This window comes from Acipenser ruthenus, chromosome 15, assembly GCF_902713425.1.
Source record: "Acipenser ruthenus chromosome 15, fAciRut3.2 maternal haplotype, whole genome shotgun sequence".
Taxonomy (NCBI): domain Eukaryota; kingdom Metazoa; phylum Chordata; class Actinopteri; order Acipenseriformes; family Acipenseridae; genus Acipenser; species Acipenser ruthenus.
Window position 1 is genome coordinate 9341919 of NC_081203.1, and position 20325 is coordinate 9362243.

Here is a 20325-nt window from a genome sequence, read left to right on the forward strand (position 1 = left end):
ATACCAGAATCTAAATCATTAATGTAGATTAGGAATAGCAGAGGACCTAATACTGATCTCTGTGGCACACCACTGGTTACCTCGCTCCATTTTGAGGTTTCTCCTCTAATCAGTACTTTCTGTTTTCTACATGTTAACCACTCCCTAATCCATGTGCATGCATTTCCTTGAATCCCTACTGCGTTCAGTTTGAGAATTAATCTTTTATGCGGGACTTTGTCAAAAGCTTTCTGGAAATCTAAATAAACCATGTCGTATGCTTTGCATTTATCCATTGTCAATGTTGCATCCTCAAAAAAGTCAAGCAGGTTAATTAGACACAATCTCCCTTTCCTAAAACCATGCTGACCGTCTCCCAGGATATTGTTACCATATAGGTAATTTTCCATTTTAGATCTTATTATAGTTTCCATAAGTTTACATATAGTAGAAGTCAGGCTTATTGGTCTGTAATTATCTGGTTTGGTTTTGTCTCCCTTTCTGTGGATCGGTATTACGTTTGCTATTTTCCAGTCTGTCGGTACAACCCCTGTGTCAAGAGACTGTTGCATGATCTTAGGGCAGCAGTGTGGAGTAGTGGTTAGGGCTCTGGACTCTTGACCAGAGGGTTGTGGGTTCACTCCCAAGTGGGGGACACTGCTGCTGTACCCTTGAGCAAGATACTTTACCTAGATTGCTCCAGTAAAAACCCAACTGTATAAATGGATAATTGTATGCAAAAATAATGTGTAAAAAATAATGTGATATCTTGTAACAATTGTAAGTCACCCTGGATAAGGGCGTCTGCTAAGAAATAAGTAAATGATCTTGGTTAGCGGTTTGTAAGTAACTTCTTTCATTTCTTTGAGTACTATTGGGAGGATCTCATCCGGCCCAGGGGATTTGTTTATTTTAAGAGCTCCTAGTCCCTTTAACACTTCTGCCTCTGTTATGCTAAATTTATTTAAAACTGGATAGGAGCAGTTCGACATGTGGGGCATGTTGTCCGTGTCCTCCTTTGTAAAAACCTGTGAAAAGTAATCATTTAATATATTTGCTATTTTTTTTTCTTCGTCTATGATTTTGCCATTTGTGTCTCATAGACATTTAACCTCCTCTTTGAATGTTCTCTTGCTGTTATAATATTGGAAAAAACATTTTGGAATTGGTTTTAGCCCCCTTAGCAATAATTATTTCTATCTCTCTCTTGGCATTTCTAACTTCCTTTTTGACTTGTGTTTGCAGTTCCAAGTACTCTTTTAAACGCTCTGTAAAGGGGCTTTTTTTCCACTGAATATTATTTTTAATTGATCTATTAAACCATTTTGGCCATTTTGTTTTAGATTTAGATTTGTCGACTTTTGGGATGTAATTGTTTTGCGCCTCTAGTACTACATTTTTAAAAAACAGCCATCCTTTTTCTGTGGATGTTTTCTCTATTTTACTCCAATCTACTTCTGTTAGTCTCTGTTTCATACCTTCATAGTTTGCTTTTCTAAAATTGTAAACCTTAGCTTTAGTCATTACTTTTGAGGTTTTAAGAAACACTTCAAATAAGACCATGCTGTGGTCTGAGTTTGCCAATGGCTCTCTGACCTCTGTTTTAGTTATTCTGTCTTCGTTCTTTCAAAAGACTAAATCAAGGCATGCCTCCCCTCTAGTCGGTGCCTTGACAAATTGCTTTAGGAAGCAGTCATTTGTCATTTCCACCATTTCAATTTCGTCTGTCGTGCTTCCCACCGGGTTCTCCGGCACTGCAGCCCTTCATGTACCACATGGTACACCGTGCCGGGAAAGACCACCAAAATGCGGATTATTTTTCGCGGGAGGGGGGAGTAATGGGAAAGGTAGATTTAGCCGAGTGTTCCTTCGCCTCCACTCTGAGTGGTGGGATATGTGACAGAGATCGAATGATTCTTGGTGTTAGATCTCCCTCTCGACCTGTGAGGAAATGGTGTAAGAGGAACAGAGTAACCTTAATTAAATGGCACGACAATTTATTCCGTAGGGTAGGTGGAAGTTGGTCATTTAGGAAAGGGACGGAGCTATGGTATCCAAACTCAATGACCCAGACGGTAAACGACGTGGCATCTGAGGATTGGAGGAGCGGATGCGCTCGTTAACTTAAGATATAAATAGGGGACATAGCGTACATGATCTGTTCCTTGGTAAATGGTTAGAGACAACCTACAAGGAGCCTGTGTTATCATCCTGTAAACCGTGAGTTTGTTTTGTCTGTTAGTGTTTGTTATAACTGTCTGTTTGTTTTAAACTAGACTACCAATAACACGATCCGGAGCTGTAGCAGAAGCCAACATAAACCCGGACATCACTTTCACCCCTGCATTTCACGGAGAACTGCAATACACCATTTGCACTTATTCACTATTACTAGGAACTGTGTTTGTGTTTTGTGTTTAGTGTTGGTGTGTAAAACTGGACTTTTGATTGCAGGTCAAACCCGGGGATTTACAAATATTGAGCGATACACGCCGCTGTATCACTCCATCATTATTATTTACAGGTGTTCGCCATAAGGCTCTGGACATTGTTAATTAAATCAATAAACACCCTTGCACCTGGAAATCATTGTCTGTCTGTTTTGTATCCACTCTGCACTGCACTCTCCTGTATTCACTCACCACTTTGCCACAAGGAGTGACAGAAATGTTTCCACTTTTACACGAAGAACTAAAATCTTCCAGCATGAGTACTAGCAGCATCCTGCCACTCATCGTGTCTCATTTGTTTCATCTGCAACATTACTTCAGTGAATACTTTCCAGAGCTCGAAAACAAACATTTGAATTGTATCTGAAATCCTTTTGATTCTGAAATCGATACAAACCTGGACTCCCAAGAGGAGTTGATTGAACTGTCAAACAATGAGACTTTAAAGATTAAAATTTCTGCTGTTTCGTTACCACAGTTCTGGATACACATTATGGATGAGTACCCTGTTGTTAGCGAAAAAGCTCTAAGAACTATTTTACCGTTTGCTACAACAAATACAGTGGCTCTCAAAAGTATTCACCCCCCCCCCCCTCCTGGACTTTTCCACATTTTATTGTGTTAAAACATGGAATCAAAATAGAGTTTTTGCCACTGATCAACACAAAAAAAGTCCATTATGTCAAAGTGAAAAATAAAATCTACAAATTGTTCTAAATTAATTACTAATTTATTATTAATTAATTACAAATATAAAACAGAAAATAGTTGATAATCTGTTAGTATATACATAAGCAAAAATGTTGTAGTCACCGTTTAAAGTGTGATAGGCCCAATAATTTTGATATCTTTTCCAGGTTTAGGTAATAAGTTAATTATACCTTGTTTCATTGTAGCTGTAAGATTATTATTTGCAATGCATTCAGTAAAGGTAGAAAACAACAGTTCACTAATATCTGAGCAAAAGAATGATAAGAATTGGAAATTAATCCATCTGGACCGAGTGCTTTTCCTAGGGACATGTTTTTAATTGCAGTAGCACTCTCCTCTATTTTCAAATCTGTCTCACACAACAGACTATTGTAAATCTGCTTCGCGATAGCAAGAATATCAATTTAACAAAGGCTTTCCACTAAACACATTAATATTACTTTCACTCAGGGGCACCTAAAATACCTGTTCCAGGAATATTTTCAACATGTGCTTAAACGTTAACCACTTTATGGGGCACTACACCTTTTAAATGAAAACGCATTTCAACTTTCTCATACAAAAGCGTTTGCTTTTTATTTAAACAAAATACAGAACATATATTTACAATATTCTGTGGTAATGTGTCCGTACGGAGAACAACGAAGTGAAACTGTGTTAATGTCAATAATACATCGGCGTCGCTATTTATATCTACTGCTATATTATTATTCTTTAAAAATAGTTGTTTTTTTTAATCATTTTATATCAAACGATAAAGTCTGAGAGTCAATTTAGCGGGAAACTTGGCCAGCATATTAGAATTCCCCACATTTGAGATAGTTTTCTCCCTTTTTAATTTAAAAAAGTGAGAGCCGAAAACATTGAAAGCGCCATGTTGTTTGGAACCAGGTAGCAACCGTCTCTAAGGAAGTGAGTGTCAGTGACGAAAGCATAAAGAGCCGTACTGTATCAGAGACCGTACCGTTTACGCAATAAACTAGTCGACATTTGGATTATCCCAAACTCCCCTGCGTTGCTAGGAGAATTGGTTTAGTCCGTAACCCGGTAGAGGTTCACCTGACCCTGCGCATTCCCTTTCCCGTGGCAGCCAGAAGTGACTATGGTGAGATTTTGAGCTTCTCTAAATGTAATCTAATGTAATCCTTTACAATTTAACTCCAACAACACGAAACAAATCCACGGAGTCATGAAGTAATATAATATCTATACGAACTAAGTTGAATTAAGTATATTGCAATTCGATTTGTTAATAAAGTGACATTTAGTCATGCACTACTTTAGAATCGAGGAAGTCATGGCTGCCTGCCATTTGCATTTGTAAAGTAGTCTCGTATATATACAGTATTCAACTCTTTTTAAACCTGTGTGCTATGCATACTATGTAGGATAACACATTTCTTTATTGTTTCTGTACTATTTGGCCGCGGTAAAAACATTCAAAGTCCACAAAATGTGTGTGCCGTAGTATTTGTTCTGTTTTAATCTATGGCTAGCTCAACGCGCACAGTTCGTTACAATGCTGTTAATGTAGCTTTTTTGATTTGCTGCTGCTAGTTGTACGATATGAAAAAAATAACTTCTTGTTAGTTACACTAAAATGATGCCTTGCTCTGAACGCTGGTTTGCATTTTGAAACGGAATAACGGGGAGAATTAAATTCTAAATACTGAAAAGTATTATTTTTCTCAATAAGTTTGCGTCATATTAACACCCCTCTCTGCTCACGAATGAAAAAGACCTAGGAGCTTACGTTGACTCAGAAATGTCTTCATCTAGACAATGTGGGGAAGCTATAAAATAAAAAAGGCCAACGATATACTCAGATATATTGTGAGAAGTGTTGAATTTAAATCAAGGGAAGTAATGTTAAAACTTTACAATGCATTAGCAAGACCTCACCTTGAATATTGTGTTCAGTTCTGGTCACCTCATTACAAAAAGGATATTGCTGCTTTAGAAAGAGTGCAAAGAAGAGCGATCAGAATTATCCCGGCTCAGACAGGCTCAAAGAATTTAATCTGTTCAGTCTTGAACAAAGAAGACTACAAGGTGATCTGATTCAAGCATTCAAAATTCTAAAAGGTATATGTTGACCCAGGGGACTTTTTCGACCTGAAAAAAGAAACAAGGACCAGGGGTCACAAATGGAGATTAGATAAAGGGGCATTCAGAACAGAAAATAGGAGGCACTTTTTTACACAGAGAATTGTAAGGGTCTGGAACCAACTCCCCAGTAATGTTGTTGAAGCTGACACCCTGGGATCCTTCAAGAAGCTGCTTGATGAGATCCTGGGATCAATAAGCTACTAACAACCAAACAAGCAAGATGGGCTGAATGGCCTCCTTGTTTGTAAACCACCTTATGTTCTTATGACAGCTGTGAGATCTTTCACTTTTCCATTGGCTACTCACTCGCCTTCAATTTTCATGCAGAATACCATGAACAGCCTCTGCTTGCTTATGATTGGACAGCTGCGTAAAACTTGGCAGATATTTGACTCCTATTGGATAAACTTACTGTCAGTACCTGCAACTGAAACAGACACAGTTTATGCCCCACGCTGTTGTTGGAAAATGTGTTTAAAGCTTTATTTATTTTCCCACGCTACGACCCGCCAGAAATGGGTTCTTGACCCATAATTTAAGAACAGCTGCCGCGGGCACCACTTTGAGGACCACTGCTCTAGAAGCATATTCGATTACATCGTACTGTTACCCTGGGAGAGTTAAATAAAGTTAGTGCTGGGACTAACGGGATTTTCATGTTCGGATATTGGCATATTTAAATATTCATTCGGATGTTTGTTCGTTTTTAAAGTAATAAGTCATATTGCTCAGAACGCAGGCAGAGACGCCTTTATTTTACAGCAAGTACTTGCCATATGTAACACGTTACAGTAGAAAACTATCTCAGGAGTAAAGAATAATACGCTACGTAGGCCTTACTTTACCCCAGTGAATTAACTACAAAACAAACAATGCCAAATAGCAGTTCAAGTTATTTATTTATTATCAAACGCCCTTACGAATATTTAAATCGAGCGAATATCTGAATATAACAGATTGTTTTGTTTATTCCCGAAATAATTAGTACATAAAGTTGACACTGCATTTTATTTATTTTTTTACTTTTTTTCATTCCTTGCGATTGCCGTTTTCAAAGTAAACAGTGCTTAGACACATTTTCATAAACAAATAACACAAGGCTTACTTGTGCCTTTTTGTAGCTGAGCAAGCAAACAAAAACTGAAATTGAACATTAAACACTTCAAATAAAATAAATGTGGAAATGGCATTGTAAGATGAAGTGGGGGGAAAAAACCTCCCTGTTTTGGTTCTCGTTGATTACATTCTGTGCCTCGCATCACACGGAGCTTGTTTTCATTTGCTGCGTTTGAAACTTGCTCAGCTTCTGGTGAGGCCTTAAATAAATGCAAGGTATTTTTTTGAATTTCTACTAGCGAATACCAACAATTTTGTATTAATATTTATTTCTTAGCAGACGCACTTATCCAGGGCGACTTACAAGATAGTGCATTATTTTTCACATACAATTACCCATTTATACAGTTGGGTTTTTACTGGAGCAATCTAGGTAAAGTACCTTGCTCGAGGGTACAGCAGCACTGTCCCCCACCTGGGAGTGAACCCATGACCCTCTGGTCAAGAGTCCAGGTCCCTAACCACTACTCCACCCTGCAGATCCATTTGTATCTGAATACATGTAAAAAAATATTAGTTTGAATATTTGGATATTTTTCCCAGCACTAGTTAAAATAAATCTCTGCAAAGTGTTCTATGAATTCAAAAGGTATATTGATTGGGATATAATGAGGGTTCAGAAATTGTCAGATGTTGGTCTTGATCCTCTTAAGTTGAATTTACAGCTGAATGCTATATTGATTTTTGTACAGGCAAAAATCAAGGCCCGAGACCTGCGTGGTAAGAAGAAGGAGGAGCTGCTGAAGCAGCTGGATGACCTCAAGGTGGAGCTGTCCCAGCTGCGCGTTGCCAAGGTGACCGGCGGAGCTGCATCCAAACTCTCCAAGATGTAAGTAATGGGCTGCTGCACCTCAAACCAGTATTCAGAGCATTGTTTGTGCTGGTCCCTGACAAAGCAAGCCAGTGTTTCAGGAGAAAGCTAAACATATACGACTGAGATTTAACAATGCAGTATACAGTAGAACCTCAGAGTTACGAGCACCAAACTTACCAGCTGACCGCTCAACCCAATATCCCGCTTTCAGCTGGAAGTATGCAGTCACTCAACCATGCCTGCAGTGCAGCCAAAATCCTGTTTAAAAAAAAAAAATGAAGTGCAAGGTTAACCTACTGAAATGGTAAGAACAGGGCAACAGAAACGTGTTGCACTTTCAATTGAAAGAAAATGCTGAAAATATTTTAAAAAACTGACAGCGGTACAATCCTCAGTAATGGGAATACAGTATCAGGAAATTAAGTGATATTAAAGTCCAAGAAAAAAATCCAACAATTTGCAAAGGAGATGAAGACAACAGAGCAGTAAAAACAATGTGTCATAAACCTCTGAGGAAGAGGTTTTCATAAAGCACTCCATAAGCAGCATGCTGGTCATGTAGAGGGCAACATTACTGTACCAACAAATATATTCAGGCAGAGGTGAGGCAGATTGCAAATCAAATACGAACATTTCAGTTCTAAACAAAGTAAAGTCATTGTCGTCGTTGTCCCCAAGGGATTCTGAATGACTGCGCAAGCTGCACAAATGCTGTTTGTTTAAAATAAAATAAAAACAAGGACTACTGTGTTTTTGCTACAGGTTCTACTGTATGTACAAGAAAATGCATGCCATTGTGGCTGGTGGTCTCTGCATTTTTATAAATATGCAAGCATTTATTTAGAGACTGTCTGCAAATGCCCAGTGTCAATTTTGTTGACTTGTATGGTAAATCACTTTATTTTGGAATACTAAATCTCCAAATGCTGTTGACCCAATCTGCTGCAACACTGGCCATGTGGGTAAAGTAGAGCTACTGATTGTTCCATTCTGGGGAATAGCAAATTCAGTTTTTCCCACATTGTATCAACTTATTAATAATAAAACATGGCATTTGAACAAATTATAATATTGATAGTTAAAATGAAACTATAATAAGATCCAAAATGGAAAATTACCTATATGGTAACAGTATCCTGGGAGACGGTCAGCATGGTTTTAGGAAAAGGAGATTGTGTCTAACTAACCTGCTTGACTTTTTTGAGGATGCAACATCGACAATGGATAATTGCAAAGCATACGACATGGTTTATTTAGATTTCCAGAAGCTTTTGACAAAGTCCCACATAACTGGCCGTTCACTTTACTGAAATAAACTTTAAAAAAAGTTTAATACTTTAAAAAATGTAATTAGGTTTATATAAATAAAAAAAAACTTATGCACACCGGAGGCAAGGTGAACAACACAACCGTAAACCTACAGGCTTCTACTTTTTCCATTCGGTTTGAGTTCGTGTTCATTGGATAAAGAGTATTGTTTTATGTAATTGTATTGAAAAAAAAGTATTGTTAACTTTAAAAACAGGTTGTATTTTTTTTAGTGCAGTGTGGGGCGCTCCAAAGCAAACAGTTTCCTAACTTTGTTTTGAAATTGATCAATTCTATATTTACTGCTACGCCCATAGTTTCACTACCATAAATCTTCTCTGTGTGAACATTGGGATCTTATTGTTCAAAAGTGACTGTACTGTTTGTGTTTTAATAGATGTTAAAAATAGTCTACAACGTTGTCTAATAGTTTAAGTCCTTAGAAGGTTTCTATTTATTTTCAATTATTGCATTTATTTAACACGCTCGAACGGTGAATTATTTTCACAGATTGAACCCTTGTTTATCCCTTATAGAATACCCCACCTCATTTATAACCCAGGGACAGAAACTGTCCCCACCCCCCCACACACACACACACACTTTTGAAACCAAAGTTACGCCACTGCCTGTACTGACCATTAGTTTCAAATTTTCCGTTCAAATATGTAGGCTTAATGCTCTACTGCCAAATGCATTCTTTTTTTTTTCGTACAGCACTTAATTCCGCGTTATTCTTTTGATTCCGTGATTCTGTCCGTGTTCTTGTTAACACAGATTCAGTAGGGCCCAGTAAGACAAAAAAGGCAATGCAATGGAACCAGAGTGGGAAGTTTGTATGCAAGAAACTATTGTATTCGACACCACTACAGTGACTGTTTGCTTGGCCTGAGTGAGGAGATATCAAAGAGAATATAGTGTCTTTGGAGATACACAACGCAGGAAGTTGATCCCTCTTTAATTTATGTAAGACGTCTTTAGCGTGATCATCTGGGAGAACAGGTCAGGTTTCCTTAAAGGGGAAGACAATACAATATAGAAAGGGAAACATATCTATGTGGAAAACATGCAAAAATAATAATATATTTTACTGTTAAGTTGCGTTTTAAACGTATAATACACATTTTAAACAAATATTTTTAATCCATGTTTACTGTTTAAACCCTTATAGCCCTAATATGCATCACATATTCTGCCACCCAGTGTCTTATAGTTACTGATGAAAGAGAAAGGGAAGTTCGTCTGTATTTTAGGTTGTTCTTTATAATAGAGTAAGGTAAGTTCCTAAAGATTCAATTGCAAGACAATCACCCAGCACTGGTCTCCACTTCAATAGATACAGTGTGAATCGGTTCTTGCTAAAGGAATTCCTCCTGAGCTGCATGCAGGGATGTCTTCCTGATCATACATGCTGTTCAGGAGGTACAGTTCAGAAGGTGTGAACAGTTTCAAATGGTTGATTTTAATTCAGAGTATTAATAGTTTGGGTTGGGCTACTTAACTGTTCAAACTAAGTGTTTCTGTTGCACACTTTTTTTTCATAATGCCTTTCATTCAAAAGCTTTAGCACATATGATGCAGTTCTGTCTTTGTCATTGGATACTTCTGTTGCATTCTTATGACGTGGGGGATTAAGGTTAGTTGTTTGAGTGTAACAAGGTGCATGTTTAATAATACTGAATGTCCGGGTGCAAATCTGCCTTGTTTACCCCCGTTACTCTTGTCTTGCAGCCGTGTTGTCCGCAAGTCCATTGCCAGAGTTCTGACTGTAATTAACCAGACGCAGAAGGAGAATCTGAGGAAATTCTACAAAGTGAGTACATTTAGAATGCAGTGTGGTTATGTGGAATTTATGACATTGTACTAGAGTCAGATGTGATTTACTGGTAATGCTTTCTACAGTCAGCACTCAGATATACGGCACTTGGATACACGTTAGTCGTGTTTTACCATTCTTGTATTAAGAATTAAATCAATCCCGATTTATATATGTATGTAACAATTTATTGCACTTACCCGTCACACGCGATTTCCGACTCTGTCACCAGTTTTCTGATACAAAGCCCATCTCTGCAATGTTACTATTGACGTGTTTAACCGTCACAGCCTGCGTTTTTTTTTTTCAGTCTGTCTTTATGTAGTTACACAGCGCTTCCTCCAAAAACAAAGCGAACAAGACCAGGCACAGCAATGGGAAAGTTAATCATTAAACAGTTTTAGATACTGTGGTGCATTTTTTTTGTTCTGTGATCCTTAGTTGCTTTAGTGCATTTTCATTTGCAAGTGAACTGTGACATTAGGGCCTTATCAAGCACTATATTCTGGAATTTTCAAGACTGACTTTGGATACTGTTTTTAATTCTGGAAACTAGTGTTATTTAAAATTTTTGCTAAATTGCATTACGTTTTAAGCAGTTCTGTTTATATGTAACATTTTGATTTCATTTTGCTGTTGGGTTGTTAATGGGGAATTTTACGTACTGCTACAGTTCGTACCGGATTTAAAAGTATGTACTGTATTACAGTCCACGTGTCCAGTCGTCTCTTGGCAAGTGATATTTTTGAATCATATCATTCTGTATTAAAATACTACTTCTGTTGAAAATATAGGAGGCGACTGTACCAACAAAACCAACTATAGTACATCTAAATGGAAGCCTACTTATTTTAAAAGTCTTTTCAGCTATGTATTTTTGACGTATCTTTTTTGTGTTCCCTGAAAAAACGGACAAGTATTTGTATTCTACTGCTGTATTATCCCCTAACTTGTGCACTAACAAATTTCAGTGAAAGAATCCGTGAATGACCCCTGAAAAACGAAACTAACAGGACTGTCTTCAAATAGCTAAACCGTGCCAAAGAAAAGAGAAATACGCGTTACAATATACGTGTCTCATAGCTAAATCGTGCCAAAGAAAAGAAATATGCACTACAATATACGTGTGTCTGTACAGTTCCTCAAACCCACTTAATGTGTGTGGTTGTGTGTGCGTGGGTGGGTGGGTGCACGCGTGCAGGGCAGGGGGTTGTTTGGGTGGTAGGGGGCAGGTTACAACCCACCTACATACACGTCAAATCAGATGAAATAATCAGATATGCATCACGCTCGTTTTAACCGTCACTGAAGTCAACATTTAAGGACACTGCTTTGTAGTTTGCAGGGGCTGGTTGTAATAAACATGTAAGCTAGACTTGCCTCCCACGTTGGTCTTGAAATCCAACACTAAGTCAGACTTGAAGGCAGACTTTAAAAATAGGTCCGGTTGCAATATGTGAAGCTGGACTTGAGAAACAGTGCAAGTCACACTTACTTTAAGCCTGGCTAGGGGGTGGCTTGAAGTCAAACTTGGCATTACTCAAACGATCCACTGGAGTCACTGACAAAATGAACAAAATCCTTGTATGCCAAAATTTGAATTTTACCTATATTTAGAATAAGCATGGTTCATTCCATGATAGGACTATTTCAGCATGTTTTTTATATATATGAATGTTTGACAGATATGTTTACTGTTTGTGCACAGGTGTCAAAATCCCTGCATAAGGATACATACATTTAGATGGCTGAAAATTAATGTGCTTTACATTGGTGATCTCCTTTAACTACAGTAAACACTGCTAGGTACAGGTTATTCCAAATTGGGAGTAACCCTTTGCGGTCCTATGTCGGACCAGGTCTGACATTACTATTTTCCTTTTTCGGTCCGATTTCGGACCCTGTCCGACATCATCAAAAAGACGCAAGAAACAGGTTTTTAGTCATTTTTTTCTCCGGAAAAAGCCGAGAAAACCATTCAATGGCCGAGTGGGAGCGACAGGAGCCGAGACAAGCCGAAAAAAAAGGCCGCATCTCATGAATAGTCATACTAGCCCCCGGCATCTGATAATGGAGGCCATAAGGAAACAAGCTGACTGTGTCTGCATCAGCCCTTGAGAATATCACAGACCTTGGCAGAGCTTTTTTCAGATGTTATAGTAATAAAATAATGACTTGGATCGCATTATTGAGGCGACGCAATAAACGGGTGTCTAGTCGTTTTTTCTCCGGAAAAAGCCGAAAAAACCATTCAATTGCCGAGTGGGAGCGACAGGAGCCGAGACAAGTCGAAATAAAAAAAAAAAGGCGTATCATGAATAGTCATACATGGTATCAGGTATCAGATAACGGGGCGGTCGTAAGTAAACAAGTTGGCTGACTGAATCAGCGCACAGAAAACACGGACATTTGCAGAGCTTTTTTGAGATGTTATAGTAATAAAATAATGACTTGGATCGCATTATTGAGGAGTTTGGTGATAAAACGAGTGATCCGGAGATGATCGATCGGTATGTACGACTATTATTATTATTATTATTATTATTATTATTATTATTATTTATTTCTTACATAGGTGAACGCTATAGTTAACGAAAGGGTGGGGCGGAGCTGGTGATGCCTAGTGAGTGCTTTGTTGATATGCAGGGCCTTTTAAACCCGGTTGACTGTGGGGGAAAAAAAATACTTTTAAACAGCGCGTCTAAAATTAACCTTTTGCGGTCCATTTATTAATTGCCCGTCAGGCACGCCAGGTCTAATTAATTTTCATACGCGCAGTTAATTTTAGACGCGCTGTTTAAAAGTATTTTTTTTCACAGTCAAACGGGTTTAAATGGCCCTGCATATCAACAAAGCACTCACTAGGCATCTCCAGCCCCGCCCCACCCTTTCGTTGCTATAGCGTTCACCTATGTAAGAAATAAATAATAATAATAATAATAGTCGTACATACCGATCGATCACCTCCGGATCACTCGTTTTATCACCAAACTCCTCAATAATGCGATCCAAGTCATTATTTTATTACTATAACATCTCAAAAAAGCTCTGCAAATGTCCGTGTTTTCTGTGCGCTGATTCAGTCAGCCAACTTGTTTACTTACGACCGCCCCGTTATCTGATACCTGATACCATGTATGACTATTCATGAGATACGCCTTTTTTTTTATTTCGACTTGTCTCGGCTCCTGTCACTCCCACTCGGCAATTGAATGGTTTTTTCGGCTTTTTCCGTTGAAAAAACGACTAGACACCCGTTTATTGCGTTGCTATAATGATGTCGGACCCAGTCCGACAAAGGACATGTGAGGAATAATTGCAATGTTGGACCCAGTCCGACAATGGACCGCAAAGGGTTAACTGCGCATGTGAAAATTAATTGGACCTGACACACACTTAATAAATGGACTGCAAAGGGTTAATTGATTGTGTACATATTTGAAGGAAAAGAACGTCTTTACGAATAACAAAATAATTGAATACGTGAATTATTTATTCATTGTAGAACAATTAAAATTGAATCTTATTTCAGTGTAACTATTGTTACTTCATTGATTTAGTTATTAATGATTGAAAACAAAGAATCTTTTATGTTTGGACAGTAACAATTAATTATTTAAAATGACTATCAGCAATGTTTATAGAATTTAGTGTTAGTGTCGTTGAGGGCTAAGTTGTTAAATCAAAACTTAGAATGTTATGACACATTAAAAATTGATCAAATTTAATTAAGAATTATATATAATTGTACACATTAACTCCTTTAAAGGTTAGGCCAGAGGGTTTTAATATATATTACTAGTTCTGGTTGTTATTATTATTATTTAGCTTTATCCAAGGCGACTTACAGAGATGAGGGTGTGTGAACTATGCATCAGCTGCAGAGTCACTTACAACAACGTCTCGCCCGAAGGACAGAGCACAAGAAGGTTAAGTGACTTGCTCAGGGTCACACAATGAGTCAGTGGCTGAGACAGGATTTGAACCGGGGACCTCCTTGTTACAAGCCCTTTTCTTTAACCACTGGACCACACTGCCTTCTATTTAATATGTAATGACTTTGTCATTAGGGTAGATTTTGTGCGGTTTCGCTTACAATGCTCTAACTTGGCAAAGCAAGATAAAACATCAGTTAAGCTCTCCATATGGAGGTCATTCTTTAGTCAGCGTTTGGAAGTGCTAACCAGATGTGGGTTTTTTTTTGTTGTTGTTTTTTTTTTTTAGGGCAAGAAGTACAAGCCTTTGGACTTGAGGCCCAAGAAGACTCGTGCCATGCGTCGCAGGCTGACCAAATTCGAAGAAAGCTTGAAGACCAAGAAGCAGCAGAGAAAGGAACGCCTGTACCCTATCCGCAAATATGCTGTAAAGGCATAAGTTTGTTCTCTTGTATTGAATAAAACACAAAAAAGCAAGTCACAGTTTCATTGTCACATTTGTATGTATGTATGTATGTATAAGAAACAATTCAACATGGCAAGCATCTTGTGCATTCTTGCAAAAACTCTTGGATTAGAATGAAATGTCTTTTTTTAGATGGAAATGTGTAATTTTACATAAATTGCTGTGTTTAATGCAGAAGACTTTAGGTGCGTTTACACAAGCACACATTCCAAAAAGAGCGGGCAAGAGGACCTATTCCGGAATATTTTAGTAGTGCAAACAGTACCGAACGTGTTCCAGAATCCATCCTCTCAAAAGATGAGTTCGTATTCCAGACTGAGGACAAGAGGATGGATTCCAGTGTACGAGTGGAAACACGCTGAGGAAATATTCCAGCAAGATTGGAGAAAACACACAACAGGCCCTGCACGCCAAGCAGCAACGTCATCACAGTTTTGCCTTCCCATAATTCATAAACACAAACAAGAAAATACTTTCAGTTTCCAAGTTGTACCATCTAAAAGTGCAGCTTTTTTATAACAGGTACTGGTATGTTTGGTGTGTGGTTATTTTAAAAAATTTTATTTATTTATTTTTTTTATTTTTTTTACATTTTTCGATGTGTAGATTTGGGGTCCGTGTAACCCTTACACAATATTTCTCAATATTTTCACAGTGACCAATACTTTCAATCAATATTTATTTTATATAGTGCCTTTCATAGTGGACCACTATCACTTTACAAGATAGTGAGGAGCAATGCATAATACATTAAATACAGGGAATAGTACATTAAATACAAACAGCGAAAAACAGATGCAAATACATTGAACACAGGGCTAGGATGTGAATTCTAAATATTGTGGATGCATGTGTCATGCAGAATCATACGAATAACATGGAGTGAAAGAAATAGCAGATATAGCAATTTAGACAACAGCTAATAACAGATATCCGGTTTGAAGAGCATTGAAAGCAAGCGAGAACAGGTGGGTCTTGAGAGCTGGTTTGAAGCTACAGTGGGAGCTACAGTCTCTGCTACACGCACTTTCATAATTTTTCATCCTTGGGTTGTCATACCAGTGCCATTATTTTTCGTTCTGTGTCACTTGAGTCAGAACTATCTGAGTCTTCAGCTATGACATCTATTGCTGTCTTGAGGGTTTTTGCAGGAGTTTTCACCACTGCATGCACAGACCTCCGTACAATTCATCTTCACACTGGAGCAACCACACTTTAGGGAGCTGTGACAAGCAGGCTGTAGTGGATGACTTCAGACCAGAAAGGAATACATAGAGACTGTACTGGGGTTGAAACTGAAAACGCAAATGGCAGCGCTCAGTGTTTTAATAAACAAAATAAAAGGTTTAAGCAAAACAGAAGACAGGACACGGCACTTTACGCCAAAATAAATAGACAAACAAAACAGACTAACACTTAACAAACGGTGGACGGACAGACACACAAACACCGTGAGTAAAAATAAACAAACAAGTATCGTGCTGGTCCTTCCAGCATGCGATGGCAATTGTTAATCTTTTATATTTCTCTTCCTCTCTCTCCTGTTCACTACTCACCGAACACCCACCCCGAGTGAATGAAATGTGCATCTATATATACTGTTGTGCTGGGATTCAATTACTAATTAATTATTCACTTGAATAATATGTGCAACCTCGTGCTTGCATATTAATTACTTTAAATGCACATGAAGTGATGTGCAATCCTCGTGCTTAAATACAATTATACATTTTTAAACACACGTGAGACACAGACCCGTTTATATCCCGTGTACCAATGCCTATACACCAACATTAACACAGCACACGTAACATATAACACAGAAATGCACACAGGGGTGGGACACATTGCCACAGGAGCATTCAGACTTTCTGCATCCACAGGCCCGTTCTAGCAGTACATCAGGGGCAGAGGGCTTAGTCATCCATGTAGGTAAAATGTTACCATCAACTTGAAAATCAGATCACCGCATAGTCTTCTTTGTTCAAGACTGAATAGATTCAATTCTTTTAGCCTGTCTGCATACGACATGCCTTTTAAACCCGGGATAATTCTGGTTGCTCTTCTTTGCACTCTTTCTAGAGCAGCAATATCCTTTTTGTAACGAGGTGACCAGAACTGAACACAATATTCTAGGTACTACTTCTTAACCAATTATTAATTTATTTGTAACTACACTACACTATATAAGCATTCAGGCTTTGATAGTTTTACAGCTTGTTAAAATGTTTGCTTTCAAATTAATTATTAGTAAAAAATTGTATTAAACTAACATATTGTAACGACGAGACAGACAAACCTGGGGGGGAGGGGGTGCCACTTCTACGAACATTCTCTCACACGACAGCCAGCCCAGGTTTTTAAATTAAGGGTGCCCTTTGTGCCGACAATGGCAGACATGCATTTGCAGGAGAGCCCCCGTGGGGATTGATGGACTATGTGGGTGCATTGAGATAATGGGTGGTGGGACAGCAATGCATGCCTGTGATTGGGGGAGCGTGCACGATGGAGCGAAATGTAAGCTGGGTGAAAAGTTTTGGAGCTGTGGGAGAGAACCTGTTTATTTTTATTATTATTTTTTTGGAAAACTGGGTCTGGGGAGACCACCGCAATGAACTGGAGGACCTCCTCGGTGGCCTGGAGGACCAAGGCTGGTGCCTTGCCTGTGGGCTGTATGGGCACACGGTGACTGTCTGCTCCTTCCAGCCCAGGAGAGGAAGGTGAGGAGAAGGAGGCAGAGAGGGGGAAAGGTGCAGAGGAAGGAGAAATAGCCTAGTTGGTACTCTCTGTGCATTGCCTCTGGGAGCCGGAGGCACCCAGAAGGGGGGAGCACAAGCATCCATGACCCAGAAGGGGGAGCACGAGCATCCATCACCCAGAAAGGGAAGCACGAGCATCCATCACCCAGAAGGGGAAGCACGAGCATCCAGCTCTCAGAAGGGGGAGCACGAGCATCCAGCACCCAGAAGGGGGAGCACGAGCATCCAGTGCCCAGAAGGGGAAGCACGAGCATCCATCACCCAGAGGAGCACGAGCATCCAGCACCCAGAAGGGGGAGCACGATCATCCAGCACCCAGAAGGGGGGAGTACGAGCATCCAGCGCTCAGAAGGGGGAGCACGAGCATCCAGCGCCCAGAAGGGGGAGCACGAGCATCCATCACCCAGAAAAGGGGAGCACGAGCATCCAGCGCCCAGAAGGGGGAGCACGAGCATCCATCACCCAGAAAAGGGGAGCACGAGCATCCAGCGCCCAGAAGGGGGAGCACGAGCATCCAGCACCCAGAAGGGGGGAGTACGAGTGTCCAGCGCTCAGAAGGGGGAGCACGAGCGTCCAGCGCTCAGAAGGGGGAGCACGAGCATCCAGCGCCCAGAAGGGGGAGCACGAGCATCCATCACCCAGAAGGGGGGAGCACGAGCATCCATCACCCTGAAGAGGGGAGCATTGTATTTAAAGATCGCGCACAAGATCCCACGTGCCCTGAGGTTGCGTTGCTAAATGCTCCTCCAATTGCTGTTCTGTCATCGGGACGCTGATAGAGCACCAGTGTTATTGCATAGGTTGTGTGCTTTCCATCTAAGGTCTCTTCACAGAAATCAATATGAGCTGCACCTTGAACAAACATTCCTGGTGATATGTTGGAAGGAAGAACAATACCACCACTCGAATTTCTGTCTAACCATTCTTGTGCAGCTCTAGTGTCAATTCTTGCCAATTCATCACAACTTATTGTGTGACCAAAGCGATTCAGCCTAGTAATCACTTGTTGGGAACCTGTGATGTGTCGCACAGACATTGCTAATCCTACATGTTTTGGGGTATGCTTTTGACCTTTAGAAACCATGTAGATTAAATCTTGTGCAAAAGACAAGATATGCTCGTGAACTGTTTCATTAGCTGATTCATTTCTTTCCATTACATTAGGGTCATCTTTTTTCTGGCCTTCAATCATCATCTGCAGGAATTTATAGAGCCTGTCTGGTGTCACTTTGGATGCTTCACGTGAACTTATCAAATCTGCCTGAACTGGCCATATGTAAAAGCATCTGCAGGCTTGGATGTCTTGATGCAGAATCTGAGCAGCGTGGAATAAGATGTAGCTTCTGAAACTGACATTTTGTTCAGTTTGCTCAATAGCTGAAAACCAAGTATCTTCATCTACTTTGTGGCTAAGTCTGTAGTATAACACAGATGGTGTATTAATGACATCTTGCTGCTGTATACAAGTTCAGGTTTGTTTGCCTGAAACTGGCTTTGAAACACTATACTGTTTCCATAATGTGCTAGAAGGCGCTTCTTAAGTTTCTCTATTCTGTATGTTTCTGGTGCAGGGACAATGCTTATAGCAAGAAGTTGTCTGTACGTGTTTAAAAGTGAAAACATGTCAAAAGCCTTACATTATACAAAAAAGCTGTGGATCCATGTTTTGTATAAGTGTGTTAAATGCTATTTCATGCACTGAGTCATTGTCTTCTGCTCTGTTTCCTTCCTTTTTCATGTTGGATTTGCTTGTGTATGCACTGTAGCATGACTTGTGGAATTTTGCATCTGATGCAATTAGATCAGTACCTGTGATACGTATGCAAAAAGCCTCGTCATGGTGACATATTGCTGCATTCCTCACTGTCTTCTCTGCATTTAGTGTCCTAATCTGAAAGTTTATTATCACCCTTGAGTTTGGTCATCTGGTAAAATAGACACTTGTGCCAGTCAACTGCAGCTACGTGACAGCGTGTCTTTAACTCTCCCTGAAAGATGCTCTTTGGCATTGTGATTTGGTGCTTTCTGTAGGACCTTTCACAAATCTTTTAGATTAGTTTTACTGGTATAGACTTTGTAACAATTAGGATGCCACTGAACATTTTTGTTTCCTATCTCATCTATTTCTGGCACTAAACGAAAGAAAACTTCACCCTGTTCTATTTTTGCTGCTTCACAAAAGCATTGGATGGCTTTTGTGTGGCCTTGCAGAGAGATTCATTTGTAACTTTCTGGCACTTCACACATTTTTCCCAGTTTGAGACCAGACAAGATTGCTTGCTGTTACTACAAAGTAACTGTACAGGTGGTTCCATCACCCTATCACTGGCTAGCTACCGTACATCTGAAAGAGAGGAGGCACAACAGATCATCACTGGCTAGCTACTGTACATCTGAAAGAGAGGAGGCACAACAGATCATCACTGGCTAGCTACCGTACATCTGAATAAGAGGAGGCACAACAGATCATCAACATCTACACGCTACATCATTCTCCACCATGGAATGTACTGTATCCACTGTATAATGTTGATTTGTGACCACGAGTGGGTGTAAATCAGTTTTAGAACATACAGATGCTTAGTCTAAACAGATGGCATTGTTTGAAAACGAAGTACCCATTAAGAATAAAAATCATCACAGTTCTAACCCTTAGTATAGCCTAATATAACATATATTTTTAGAATTCTTATTTTATGTACTGTATGAATGCAATGTAAAAGTAAATAATCTGAAGAATGTTGTTATTTAAACCTGAAATAGTTCATGAGCATGTACCATTCAGTACTAGTGTAGGTGAATGGACATTTTCTGTTTATTCGGACGTCCTCCTTCTCATGTTAAAATATAACAAGTGCTACA

General features: G+C 39.3%; 1 protein-coding gene across 1 annotated transcript; it reads left to right on the top strand.

Annotated features, from left to right (window-relative positions):
* The first annotated feature begins 4106 nt into the window (after window positions 1-4106).
* On the top strand, window positions 4107-14715 carry LOC117422636 (large ribosomal subunit protein uL29-like). The gene is made up of 4 exons (XM_034037855.3): window positions 4107-4245; window positions 7058-7194; window positions 10219-10300; window positions 14528-14715. The coding sequence occupies exons 1-4, from the start codon at window positions 4243-4245 to the stop codon at window positions 14675-14677; spliced, it is 372 nt and encodes a 123-aa protein (XP_033893746.2). The 5' UTR covers window positions 4107-4242; the 3' UTR covers window positions 14678-14715.
* Window positions 14716-20325: the final 5610 nt, after the last annotated feature.

Bases quoted from the DNA above. Each gene is read 5' to 3' on its own strand.
- LOC117422636 (XM_034037855.3), top strand. The intron at 7,195-10,218 runs GTAAGTAATGGG...CTTGTCTTGCAG, and splicing joins GCATCCAAACTCTCCAAGAT to CCGTGTTGTCCGCAAGTCCA. The intron at 10,301-14,527 runs GTGAGTACATTT...TTTTTTTTTTAG, and splicing joins ATCTGAGGAAATTCTACAAA to GGCAAGAAGTACAAGCCTTT.